At 33.0% G+C, this 15,375-nt stretch overlaps 1 protein-coding gene across 4 annotated transcripts in view; it reads right to left on the bottom strand.

The window, feature by feature from the left end:
- The window catches only part of LOC112598592 (epidermal growth factor receptor), a 76,119-nt gene that overhangs the window by 10,456 nt on the left and 50,288 nt on the right, over positions 1-15,375 (bottom strand). For 3 of the 4 annotated variants that reach the window (XM_025345119.1, XM_025345118.1, XM_025345116.1), the window contains exon 2: positions 6,645-7,138. The exons of the other annotated variant lie outside the window; for it this stretch is intronic. In XM_025345119.1, coding sequence (XP_025200904.1) covers positions 6,645-6,783 — 139 coding nt within the window. In that variant the 5' untranslated portion in view covers positions 6,784-7,138. The remainder of the gene's footprint in view (positions 1-6,644; positions 7,139-15,375) is intronic. 4 annotated transcript variants of the gene reach the window in all.

Raw genomic sequence — 15,375 nt, 5'->3', positions numbered from 1 at the left:
CGCAGCAGTTTTGTCCGTCTCCGCACCAAAGCATTTCGACGGACCGGTTTTATCAGTCATTACGACGACGACGAATAATAATAATTATAATAATATTATATTTTATATATTATATTATTATCTGATAAAAAATAATATTTTCGTTGGATAAGAAACAACAACGCGTTTACAGTGAAATAATAAAAAAAAAAAAAAAAAAAAAAAAATATAATATTATTTATTATACCTACTGTACATAATACCCATACGCACACGACTTGATCACACGAGTCCCCATACCCCACCGGGCTATATCATATCCCTACCTGTACGCAACACGGCCAGAGAAATATTATAAGAAATATAAGAATATAATACACTAGAACCACCTGCAGCAAACACGCGGCGGAGAACCCCGACCAAGCCTGGGGGCCACCGGTGCACACATACACATTCACATAACACTGAACACGCGGGCACACAGACCTAAAACCGGCCGCCGCCGAGTACAATAATAATAATATTAATAATAATAATAATGCGTACGATATGTGGTACATGGTATTCGGTACGCTTCGAGTGGATAGGTATGTGCCCAGTCATCGTCCCCGGAGGCTTTGTGTATAATAATTACATATGTGTATGTGTTGTGTGTGTGTATGTGTGTGTGCGTATAGGGTTTTTTTTTCATTATATTTCTTTTTCTCTCTGCACACTCAGAGATTTTTATATTTTTGTTTTTGTTCTACGCGCGGAGCAAGGACCATTGCGCAGTAATATTATGTATAAATCGTAGTCTTCTGTTTGCAAGAGCAAGGACACGCGGTTGGCTACGCCCGAAGGATATGAAGAGTCGAACGAACCCAAGAGTGCCCACTCCCCGCTCATCATGCCAACAACACCACCACTCCGGGGGCAAGATTTTTTTTGATAAAAATTACAACAACGATTGTATTATAATTTATATTTTAATATAATAGAACGGGTGGACACTAAAAAATGAGCTCTGCATCGTTGTCGATGTTCGTGAGAACCACCACCGCCGTCGCGTATACATACATAAGTTTAAAAACGAACTAACCCTTGAGGTGTAATTATACGATTTTGATTTCTGACACGTACACAACGATTAATATAATATTATGATATTCTATATATCCAAATTAGGACCACGTATTACGTCGATTCAACACGATATCTGTTGTCTTACAGTTTAATATTATTTATAAAGAGAGCAAAGGTTTTTGAACCATGCAGGGGTATATATTCTTGGTTACATGATTTACGACGATATACATAAATTAAATTAACAACGACAAAAAAAATACATAATTATTCAAATAGGTTATTATACTATTATTTGGAAAAAATGAACCTACCTACCTAATAACAATGTGTTTGACGCCGAAAGAAACGAAAACCCCGTCGTAATTATATACAAAGAGATAGGGTTGTAAACAGTAATACTATAATATAGTCTCAGATACAACGTAGGTACCTATAGAAAATTATAGCTGATATCTATAGAATAAAATAATATATTCATAACTTATTGCTGCAGGTGGTAGTGGAAACTCGGACACTAAATAAACTTGGTCGCAGTAAGTCACTATACGTATTATTATACATAACTATACTAATAATATATGAAAATACATTATGTACGTACCTACATATTATGTATAGATGCCTTCCCCGTGTTATGACTTATGATATCAAAATAACGAATACAATATGTAGCATATAAGTACTTGAAATGGTTTATATATACAAAAACATTTATATAAATGTTATTAGATATATATTATTATATTAAAAGATTTCTTATATTAGGTATTATATGTGTCATTTACGCTTCAAACACGTTATAACAACAACAGAATAGATTAAATGCAAGGTTTTTAATGCCAATATGAGCGTTAAGAAAACGTTTATAGAAAAATGATCCTATATACGACTTTATATATTATATCAAACGCGATGATTCATGATGTTTGTTATGAACCTATACATATTTTTACCGAAAATATTCAAATATAATTAAAGAACGTCGCTATTTGCTAGTACATTAGTAAAGATTGAAAGTCTCTCAAAAAGTAATTCAAAAATTAAATTCGAAAACCAGTTGGGGAAAATAAAATTAATCACAAGTTTTTTTTATATATTTTTAAAACATAACTCAAGTAGACAGACAAATCGAAACAAATGGTCATCAAAGCACATACTAGAACATTAGAAGAAAAGTGTACATTTAATTAATTTCCAACATTTCGAAGGATTTATGTACATTATACAATATGTCGGTTGTGAAGTGGCCCGTCAAACGCGAATGGACGCGTGTATCAACCGGATAACAAGCTGTTCTTAAATTCTTTACGGCGGCCGCGGTTCAGTCAAGTGTGAATTTTTTCACATTTTCATTTTTATAATTCAATATCTCATACGCACACATCAGCAAACCCGTTCCTCTTTAAACCAATGTCCAAAATAATTATATTTTATTCATCGTTATTATTTTTACTGTTTATAATATTCTATATTAAAATGTGTTGCTATACACGATATGACACGTGAGGTCGTAACACGGTTTAGAAATCGCACACGAGTTGGTAAGACAAAAAAAAACCGTTTCGAACATGATTCAATACATGCGCATACAAATATACAATTATAAACAAAGAAAAACCTTTGCCCATATTAAATATAGCAAACACGGTTGGGTTTGCAGAAATTGACGAATTTTACTCATATCGCACCTATTTTTATTTTAAATACTTTTTCGTTCCACTCATTAATCACTAATTACAAGGCACGTCAAGAAGATTTTTATTAAAACGTGACAGGCCAATCATTAATTGCTAGAATTATATTATAATATACAAGGTAAATGGTAATCATCAAGCACCCAATGTCTTATTTAATTATACATTAATTCAAATTCTATTTTTTGTAATATCTACGCAAAGTACCTATACATAAATATCATATAGTCAAGTATAAGTTTAAAATAACTACACAAAAATATGTTACATCTACTTTATATTTTAAGTAAAAGTATTTAACAGAGAATAATAATTATTATTCTTTAGCTTAAAAATTTAACAACTACACATTTAAATCTCTATTTAAAGGCATCAACGTACTCATGAAATCGTATATTTAATAATATACAGTAAAAAAGGGTCTCAATTGAAAGCATAAATTTGTGTCACCACATGGACATTTTTAGATGTTGTATCAAAATCTAAGTATTCATATCAAATCTTACTGAAAACACGGTTCATAAGTAAGTACTTATAAGTTATTAAGAATTCCAAAAATCAGAATTTGAATAAACGCATTATTAAGACAGAAGGGATGAGCTTAATGAATCATCCTTTATAGGCATAATAGTTAGATATCAGGTATAAATTCATGTTTTTTTTATATTTTAAACCACGCAATGTCTTAGGAAATAAAAGGAATTTCAAATTTTAATGACAAACACTGACAAAAAGATATAATGATCACAATCATAAGAAAATTATAAAATATTATGTTCTTAAACGTTTAAAATATTTTTTGTTAAAAACAGATTTGTTTCCCAGGCATAGGTATATAACTAGGCTGAGATTCGGGGTAGCTATCTCCCACCTCAGAAATAAAAAACGAAATGTATATTAATTATTAGGTAATAAATCACAAAAATATTATTTTTCAAGTATGGCAAAAAATTAGCTAAAAACAGTAAAAACAAATATACGTGAAGACAGTTTTTCAAGTTTAACTCTTATTTTTTAATATTGGAAAACAAATTGTCAATTTAATAAAGATTAACAATATATTGTTTAAAAGACAGAAATTTTATATTAAAATACAATTACATTTTTTAATTAATATCTAAATTATATAAAAATAATTTAAATACTCGTAAAAATTAATATATATTTTGAGCCAATTACATATATACAACCTTAAAAGAAGGATAAAGATTAATTAAAGCTACGTCTCTCCAAAAATGTGGTCCTATAGTTGATAAAATAATCACCTTATATTATGTATAAGACGATTAGAATACAAATACCAAAATGATTAAATAAGTATATATTTAATCGTAATAAAGGATATACAATAATCAATGGCAGTAATATAATTATTTCGAAATCCCTTAATAAATATTAATATCATATTGTTACAAGGGTGAAACAGTAAATAATATACATTTTATAATTTAACCGTCACACACGCGCGCATAACGCTCGATTCTACACGTTGAACCATATAATATTAAATATACATAGGCATAATATAAATTTAGAGAATTTAGAGCTAATATAATTTTATGATGGCTATATGCTGTAAAATAATCCTAACCAGGGATTTATCACATGCATTTGTTTACGTATCTACACATACACACACACATCACGTGGCAGACGTTGCAACAAAAACTGATGTCATATTCATAACCATCGCGATTGCATTCGACATGTTTTGCAGGCGATTGATAACACGTATTTTATATAATAATAAAAACACGTATACTAAATACCTATAAGATATAAACTAAAAATACCTAAGATACACAAGAATATATGACTAGCTGAGAGTCAGCTTAAAACTTCTCAGCAATGTGCCATCACGAGACTACTTAAACGAGCACTTTTTAAGCTTGGTAGAACACAAAACTATCCGAAATAGTTGTGTTATAGTAATGATATAATAAATTATTGTTATTATTATTTATATTTATGGTTTACAGACACATTTATCGTGATCTAAAATGTGATAAAAACAAAAGATAATATTTTCGGATGCGACCAATATATTACGTATGGATAATAATTAACGTTAAATATGTTATCATATATGCTGCAATGAAAAGAAGAAAATTTAAAATTTAAATCTCAGTATAAAAAAAAGTTGTGTAAGTATAGTTTTTTTTTAGAGTTTTAAGTAACGATTGCCTTTTATGTAACAAGGGGACATTACATAGCTTAATAATCTGTCAAAGAATAATTTAGGGGGAAAATGTCTTACATTTTCATGTTTTTCAAGGTGTTAAAATTAAAAATGTAATGTAAGTATTTTAACTACAAAATAATATTATACATATTTATAAAGAATTTAATAAAAATTTAAGTTTTAAATGCGTTAAAAATAACTTATTTCAATTGTTGAATTCAAATGTCAAGGCATTTAACTCAAACAAATAAAGTATAAAGTAATAAAATTTTTTAAATATCTTTAAATAATACAAGAAAAAAATATTTTGAAAATTGTATCTAAAAAAAACTCTAATACTATGAATATTTAGTAAATATTCAAAGTCTATACAGTAAAAAATAAAATAAAACCGACTTTGAAAAAAATATTTTAATTTTCCTCTTATTTAATTTTTAATTTTTAAAATTATTACTCGGATGGTTACTGCAGAACATTTTGTCTTTTGATTCTTTAAACTACGAACTTAATTAAATTTTCAATTAGAAATCAAACTCAAATTTGAAAATCAGAATTTTTTTTAATACATTTAGAATTGACATCAGTTTATAAAAATAAGTTATAAAATTAAATAAATAATTATTATTGATTGAAAAATATTCACAAAACTTGTATCTTATTTGAACTTTGGCATTAATAGATTAGATATGTATAGTATGAAACTTCAGAACTACAGAACGAGTGTCGTATCATACATTAAATATACGAGTACATGATTTAAAATAAGTTATCATAAATATAACTAAATAAAAAACTCTAATCATAGGTACTTATGATATTATGAAATAATAAATTTAAAATTATTTTGAGATGACTTAATATAACATATTCCAAAAGATATTTGTAAGGCGATAAGTGATAATATATTGAAACGGTTATGTAATAATAAATTATAGGTATATAATATACTAAAATCATATTAAATTGAGTTAATTTGAATAACAAATTTATCTGGTTTAATTAATTTTAAGAAAAATATCTGTCAACATTCAATTCTGTGTTATTACTATGTACTTTTATTTTGTTCATATTATAACGTGTAGATAGATAATTAAAATTAACACATTATATAACATTATTACTATACGAGGCAATTGACAAGAACATATTTAAAGTATCATTATAAACGTAATAAAGTTATAAGATAAGACGATTCCATAGTTATACAATAAATAGTTATTAAATAAACACACATCACTAAAATATATCGACACGTGTACTACAATATATTATATAAATTGTACGTAACTATGCCTTGTACAGTGACGATTTTTTTAGTAGGTTTTTGCGCATCTATTGATTTCACAACTGCGAGTTTAATTTTTTACATATTATTATACATAGGTAATACGTAATGTCTGTGCTCTAAGCAATAACAATATTACCGATTGCCGTATTTCGCTCACGATCGCGAAATGCTAACGATAAACACACAATTAGAATACTATACTTATCGACCGTTAAATTTAAGTACAGTTTACGTTAAAAACGAAAAATGACTAAAAACAAGTATGTAGGTACATCGGAGGAGTGGCTATTTTTACATCTCTTTGCAACTCTTCGGGTGTAGGGAGGGAAACGGGCAATAAGCAATTTAAAATAATACGATAAATATAATAGCGTAAGCGTATAATCACAGCAGGCAATACATGCACCACGACCATTGAAAAACAAACACTTACTTTTTCCTTTGACGAATTCGGACGTTTTCTCGACGCCGGCCGCGGTTGCCGTGGCCGCGTGGAACACCAGGACGGCAACTAGCAACAGCCTGCACCGCCATAGTCGCCGGAGGAAAACGAACGGGAAAACCGCATTCATGATAACATGTTATCACAGCGCACGGATCGCGGTTACACGGGCGCATCGCTTGTCACACGACATAGTCAATTGGATACTACGATTTCGTAACAGGAACGTGTTGTGTACCGTTCTGACGCGGCGCGGACGGTATCTAAATTATATACCTATTACCGTGCGTGTGTTATACGACGAACGGGTTAGCGCGCAACCGTCGGAGCATTCGGGAATTTTTTTAATTTTCCACGACGCACGTCCCCGCGGGATCTGTGCCTCCTACTGGATAAAACCGAATAGCTGAAGTCGGCGAGCACAAATATCGCGTGCGATGCGGTGCTCCGCCGGTTCGGACTGAGCCACGGGCGCCTTATCGGTTCTGTAAAAGAAAAAAAAACATCACACACACATATTCTGTACAGAGTTTGTTATTTTAATTTCTTCCGTCGACGATGCGACGAGGAAAAAAAAAACGTATTCAGTGCGAACAAATGTAGGCCATTGTTTGAGACGTGACCAACGTATATTTTTTAATATTATATCACGCATAAGCGAGTTATTTATTATTATGATTTTTTTTTTTCACCACCGACCGTTCGAGAGAGTGTATATTATAATGTTGTAGATCATAAACACACTGCGACGTCTGCCGATTTTGCATATTATTTTGTTATAATATTTTTTTTGTGTACACATTAAAAAAAACAAAACAAAACAAAACAAAAAAACCCAGTGTATTATACGTGCTTATTGTTTCTGTTTCAACCCCGAATAATACGTTATACATTTTTCGTATACTACTAACAAAAATGATATCGTAATAATGTTTCGGCTAGAAAAAAAAACAATACAAAAGTCACCAGACATTCCACGGGCGTCTCTATCCGCAGAGCTCGTCCCCCGGGGGCGCTGACGTTAACCCGCTGTGCCTGTGCGCCACGCCGCCGTCCGATAACGTAACGACGAATATACGTACATATACGTATTATATTAATAACAATATGGCCACAGCAGGTAGTATGTGTATACCGAATGTAGGTATAAGTAGACATTACATATTACATGTATAGTATTTTGGCCACCGCCACTGCGCGAGAATCCACCTCGGAGGGTCGTAATTAAATTTTTCAACGTGACGAATTATTATTATATTATACCGACTCGATAAATTTTATTATCGTATATATATGTACGGTCGACTGAGAGGCGGGTCTGCAGCGTGGAATCATAAAATCCAATTATATTCCGCGTATGTGTATTATACAATATTATATTGTATATACCTATGCGTGCGTGTGCCTCTAGGAGTCGGGGGAAGTAAAACAATAATATGTGTGTACAGCGACGACCGAGTGTACGAATATATGTACAATTATTTGTCGCGAGCAATAGTGATACACTTTTGCATTGAGATTGTAAAATCATCAAAACAGACGATATTAGTGTCTTATGATATTATTATTGTGTGTATTATACCCGCGCGCGAATTCTGCAGCATTGTCACGTGTATACTGTATACACCTTGTAATTACTATAAATTAGTTATTAATTATTAGATAAGTAAACGTGCGGTGTAACTACTGTAATAACAGTTAGACCGTTCGACATTTGTAAAAAAAAATTGTCTATACACAATATTAAACAATCCATAACTGATATGCATCATATTTTGTATCTGCATGTTATACGAACACTATCATAATTCATAATAAATTGTACTAAACCATACCTACGTTTAATAATATAATCAAAGAACCTATAATAACGTACCTTATATTATAGTCTCTCATCACCCAAAGGCCACTGTTGCCGTGGGTTTATTTAAATAATAATAAAATAAAAACTATAGTTGATGATAGAAGTACCCCGAAGTATTTTTCAATTTAATTCTTTTCGAAAATATATAACTTTAACGATGGCGCACTGGCAACGTTCGTCTGCACACATGTACAATCATATTAGTTATAAAACATAATATTATTATAAATTCGTCTGCTAATGCGCTGCTCGTTATCACTACAGTTATTATATTATTATACATTAGTCACATTATAGCAGTCGTGTTGTGTGCGCAAATGTGTAGTCGTCAGTTTTTCTGATTATTTATTATAAGTGCGTAAAAATACATGGGATTGCGTAAGCACATGTTTAAAAACGGCGCCGTTAAAAAGTGCTTGCTAATTAACAATCACAATGAACAAAACCAATAATGGCTTTTAATCGATGAATTCCTAAATAATGATTCGAATATTTTTTGCGGCAGTTAATCAACGAAATTATGTTTATTATAATAGTTGTTGTTACAAAATCTCGAAATACTTCTCTCCTTCTTCTCTCAACCCTTACTCAACCATCAAACTATTATAATATAAAAACATGTAATAATCATTACAAATGTGACCACGTTTATCAAAATGGACAATATATATGGCGCCAGAAATATTGATAGATATGACATCAGCTGTATTATAGTCTTGAAATTCTTGCCGTCCTTGGTAAACTAAATACCACGAGTTCGTATAAAGTAATGGAATAACATGCTGTACATACTATTGATGGATTAAAACTACTCCAGAAGACTATATTATTATAAAATAGAACACTAGTTTCCTCCTATTTTATATTATACATATTATTTATCTTTTTATTATACATGTTTATTAAAACTTTAGTTATTTAATTGATATAAAAACAAATTTTCTAATAATCATAAAAAATGTATAGTCTAAAATGACCTCACGAGTGCTAACAGAAGTTAGCTCTTAAAAGCATAATGTATTATATATGTGTTTAATGGCTTTGACTAAGATTGTAATAAATTAAAAACATTATTAAAATTGATTACCATCAGAGAATGTTTGTGTGTTATGTTTAACACGCAGTAACCCGTCATCGTAAAATTTTTTTACTTTTAAAAATCAAGAAATAACATTTTTCAATACATCAAATAGTAAAAAAACAAAATAGGTACAAATAATTCATGTATAATTATCACATTAAAAACATAATATTATATAGTGTAATTTTATTGGATTAGACTAAAATGATAAGGAATATCGTTATAATTTAATTTAAATACATGTGTAGGTATATTATTTTAGAAGTACATATATAATGTTGAAAAATGAGCTCAAATAAATAATTTTTAACCACTAAAATCGTTAATAAATATTATATGTTTAAATTTGTCTATACTGTAGTGAAACAAAGTTCATAGTTTCAATCGGGAAATTTAGCGTAGGAATTCAATTAAATGTGTTTACCAAAAGTATATTACATATCTACCCACACAGCCATACATATAGTAGTTATTAATGATATTATCATTATTATGTTAATCAATAATAATACCACTCTTTTACAACTTTAATAATGTTATGAATAATGACATATCATAAATTGTTATTTTATCGTATACAATATTGATTATTTTTCGTAATATTTATATAATAATACTATATTTTATTATGAAAATAAATTTGTTTCTCTTAACTATCGCACACGATACAAAAGCTAATGTCTTGTAGTTTTAGTCATGTGATAATCATACGTGTGAGTCGTTATTTACCAAGTATATTTTTATTTCATAATAGTTTAGAATATAATGTGTATACGAAATTTGAAAGATTTCAGCTTTTTGGATGTAGTCTACCTATAGGTTATATACTTGAAATAAACGCAGGAGATTTAACAGAAATGGAATATGTAATAATATAATGTTTGATGGCAATCGTTGGGTTTTTAAGTTTTTTTCATTTTTTTTTTTTCTAGAAAACACGTCCAACAACCTCCATCGCCATGGTGGCGGTATAGTACTGATCTCGGTTAGAAGGTGGGTGGAGAGGGATGTTGGTTTTTATTACTGGCTGCAGAGAAAACAATATAATATTATTATTATTATTATTATTATTATAATATTTTATACACGAGTACCCGGAGTACCTACATAAACGTTTTTCATTTTTACAAAAACTGGTCGTAAATGTTTTTACCCTCTTATCGATATAATATATTATCTGTATCTCGCTTATAACGTATAGCCTATTATATATTATATATACCTGCTCGCAAGTAAACGAAAAATATGTGTGTGTGCTGACTGTGTACCTATTTGGCAGCATTATAAGATAGGGAAGGGGCCCACGCGGAATTATATTAATAAAAATGATACCTAGCTGTTCACCGCTGTAGGTGATTCGCGTTCGAAACGCGTTAATTTTTATGCCTACCGCCAGCAGCGACTGATGCTGTAGCGGCGGCGTCAGTAACAATATTTACACGTCCAATGGTCGGCGCGCGATAATTACTACCTTTGGGGCAGAGTGTTCCATGAGAGCAGAGAGAGAAAACATTTGGGAACAAAACGGTTTTAATGACTGCGGTAAACGACGTTTAAAGTGACGGTGGCACTATGGGTATGCGCGAGTAAATCGTTTATAAGTTAAAATATTATACGAAACGGGCGCTTAAGATATAATAAATTATATGTGTATGGGTATAGACAGAGCGGTTTTTTGCAAACGGATTTATTATTTTTTTTTCAGCGTTTACTATTAATCGTTTTGCACGCGCAGAGAACGACCGTGGAACGAAATTAAATACAGGTATAGGTACGCGAAATATGATTTAATACATGTGATAGATACCTGGAAACCCATACCGAGCACGGCGACCGTCTTCGAGCACAGCGGCGGCAGATGGGTTTTGCTTCGGGAATAGGGTCCGCCGCCGGCTGATTTTTTTTATGGTTTTCGCGAGCCTGTATATTATACTCGATCGCCAGTGTACGGCAATAATTAGTCAGACGGTCATATATTATATTATTATAAATTATTATAGATGTTAACCGCCGTCGGTTTTGTCTTTATAGTTAATACATATTCTTGTACTCTACTCCTATACACCTCTTTCACGTGGCCCTTCTCCGCACGTCCACATCATCTTCGAACCCCTCATTAGTCCGACATACTGCCTACCTACCTTTACATTCGACACGACTACTCGCTCACGACACTCGACAAGCGTTTTTTCCGTACAGGTTTTCGTAAACGGGCGTATATGTATACATTATATTATATATAGGTATAAATAGGTATTACTGACTGTAATACATTTAATATTATACAAAAAATATTACACCAATCGTTGAACCACGGCCTATACATTTATATATTGAATCCAAATGATTATACCTATACGTGCCAGCTGTAGGCATTATTACAATCACGTAAACATTTTCGGATCTAGTCACTGCAGCGCGCACACGTATATGTGCTCAACGAAGAGACTCGGGATCCTTCATGCGATTGAGAAATTGACATTTTATGTAAATCTAGTTTTCGATTTGGTTTCTTTTTCTAGTCTTACGGTCGTGGGCGGCTATACTATAGCGCTGTATAGTCATAATAATAATATAAGCACTACCTACGTAGGTAACAGTTTTTAAAATAAAATAACGTGTGTGTTCGTTTTCATATATATTTTTTACCAGTGTTAATGCACAGAACACAATTTTCTGCAGTTTAAATTGTTAAATAACGTAATAATATTTTGTAATAATAATACACTGAACACCATTTTTAAATATATCAATGACACTGTTATGCCGTATTTAGGTACTATTCAAATTGTTTAAAAACCGGACGGTACATTTGTCAGAGAAGCAGCACACGTTTTTGATTTGATATTTTGGTTTGCGGTGTAAAATAACAAATGGCCACATAGTAACATATAGTTTTTTGGGGTCGGAATTATACGCATGTATCTGTCTGGGTATCGGGTGACAGCGATGTTTCTGTTTTTTAATGAACTCATCTTCGTATCGTGTGTATATATATTATAATATATTATGTAGGTACGATTAGGTATACGGCGGTCGCCGGTCGGGTTTTTAATGGATTTCTAACAATAAACTGGTATTCGTGTCCGACATGAGTTTTAATGGCGCACACGATTTACACGGATTTGAGAAATAATATTATAATGCACATAACATAGGTAGTGTGTAAACACAAAATTTAGTGTCCGCACAAAAACCAAAACGTACATTACACAGAACATAAACGCACACGAATATAGTATGGGCAATACGACAGCGACGTGGTCGGATAACATATTATGCGGTAAGACGTATAATATAGGTAATGTTATAGTGTCGCGGACGCGCTCGTGATACGCGTTATCAGACGACGCGTCTGGTGTCCTTGGCGAGAGAGAGCGGCGGCGCACCACTTATAACAATAGCGGGCTGGAGATATCGTACCTATATATTATTATTATTATAATATGGCTGCACATAATAATAATAGTATGCGTTTGTCTTATACATATATATTATTATTATTATAATACGCTTGTATATGGGTATGTAAAGCGCACAAGCGGTGTTAAGATTTATGGGCCGGTCTGAGATATATAATATAAACGGGCGAGAAAACAAACCTGGTACTGGAGCGTGTATTGCGAAGACAATGGAAGTGCCCACGATTGTCGTGATCGCGTTTTCTCTCTCTCTCTCTCTCTCTCTCTCTCTCTCTGTAGTATACGAAGGTACGTATATATTATACACACACACATACATTTATATACACGTTATATTATAATACAGGTAAATATCTAGACGATCTCGCACAAACGCGCCCCGCCCACACTGTCGCCAATTAAACGACACACGACGGCGGAGACTCGATGTGCATCCATTGCACTCGCACGCACACAAGAATCTATTATTATTATATACACGCGTCGCTATTATATCGCGCAGGGTTATTTTGCATACGCGCCGTATTTCATGCCACACATACAGATACGAAAATATATACATATATTTTATCAATAATATATCGTATATTAGCGAGTGTGTGCGCGCGTATAATGTAGCATTGTGTTTGTTTCTCCAGATGATGACTACACTACGGCGTACAACTCGGCCGTGATCGTCGTCGCAATAGTACCTGCAGTTGCAGCGGCAGAGCGGGGAAACTGGTCCGGCGCATTCCGAAGAGAACGTTTTTACACCGGCGGCGGTGGCGGCGACGGCGGTAGCGAAGTTGAAGTCGAACACCTCGACTTCAGTATTTACCGCGGCGTGGAGGAGCCGTATGCTTGCGTATATAGTGTATATATACATACATACCACGGTCCAAGAGCAGTGGCGGTCGAACCAACACATTGTATAATATAATGTATAATAATTTATATAATGAGTGGTGTGTATGCCCCGAAAATACACTGCTGCAACACACATTTGTTGTATACATGCGCCGCTCAAGAACGCGCTGCGGCAGTCGTACCACGATCTCGAGTCCATAGGCACAATGTTACACAAAAATAAAACATAAAAACTTGAAACTCGCGGGTAATCGCGCTATACCCACTAATTTTCGACGATCGCCGCGCCGCCAAGGGCCCGTGGACGATGAACGGAAAAACGAAATACATATATATTATGTTCTGGTTTTACGGTGCGCATTGCCGCGCGGTCGTTGTGATGTACGACCGAGAGGAGGTGTATTTCTTTTTCCAACGTCTTCGATTTCAATATCATAATAATATGTGTATCTAAATATATTATTATTATAATGTACCGTCGCGCGCGGACACCCGATACACGTTGCAACACTAAACAACCACTATACGTAACTATGTGTTAATGATACGTTATATACACACAGTTGTTGTACGGCGGATACAACAAGGCAAAATACGATTTATGCGAAAGAAACTAATCAGATATTAGGGGAGGAAAAAATGGATAGCCGGTTACTCGTCCCGTTTTTTTTTCCATAATGCTCATTATATATTATGTATCGCGCCCGTGCTTAATGATAAACGACGATCGACAATGCAATTCTTTCGTATATTATAATAATATTATACAAAAACCAATCGGAAAATACGGTATTGAATACATTATCGTATTATAATGGTATAAATGCAGATGATGGGCCGATATACATATAATTATATTTTACACTCGGGCGGCGATCGCGGGTACCTGTATATGTCGTATAGTAGTGGTATTACAGCTCCGATCGGCGGAATCCGGTGCCGGCGATACCATCGATAACCTTGGTCGAGGATAAGAAGAGAAAAAATAAAACCAGATACCAATTAAAAAAACTTTTACATATTATTATACTATTATTGTGCACGCGTCTGTTACATTCAGTTGTCCACGGGTCGCCGCCGTTCAGACGACGAAAACAAAAATATTATAATACTATGCCTCCAATGATATCAATCTAATTCGCGGGCGACCAAGAACGTTTCGGTGGCGACCGTAATTAGCCGGCCGGATTACTACTATGCTCTCGCTTCGAAACGGTTTTTAAGTTTTTACACGGTCCGCACGCGCGACTCCTCCCCTACACAAATCGTTTGGCCGACGCGGTATGTTACGCGGCTCATAGTTCACGTCGCCGACACGACTTTCAAAGTGTTAAAACTTCGCAATCGTCGTATGCTAACTGTTGCCGCGGCCGTTTGCAATAACATTGTTTGTAATGCACACGCGGCAGCGGTCAAAGCCATACGCATGCCGCAGATACGCGTATTACATATTATTATTATAAATACATATACTCACACGCATGAGTGTACGTACACATATTATAC

Source organism: Melanaphis sacchari, unplaced genomic scaffold (assembly GCF_002803265.2).
Source record: "Melanaphis sacchari strain LSU unplaced genomic scaffold, SCAv2.0 Contig48_pilon_pilon, whole genome shotgun sequence".
In the NCBI taxonomy this organism is placed as follows: domain Eukaryota; kingdom Metazoa; phylum Arthropoda; class Insecta; order Hemiptera; family Aphididae; genus Melanaphis; species Melanaphis sacchari.
Note: the sequence above shows the minus strand (reverse complement) of the source record. Positions and strands in the feature narration are given on the sequence as shown.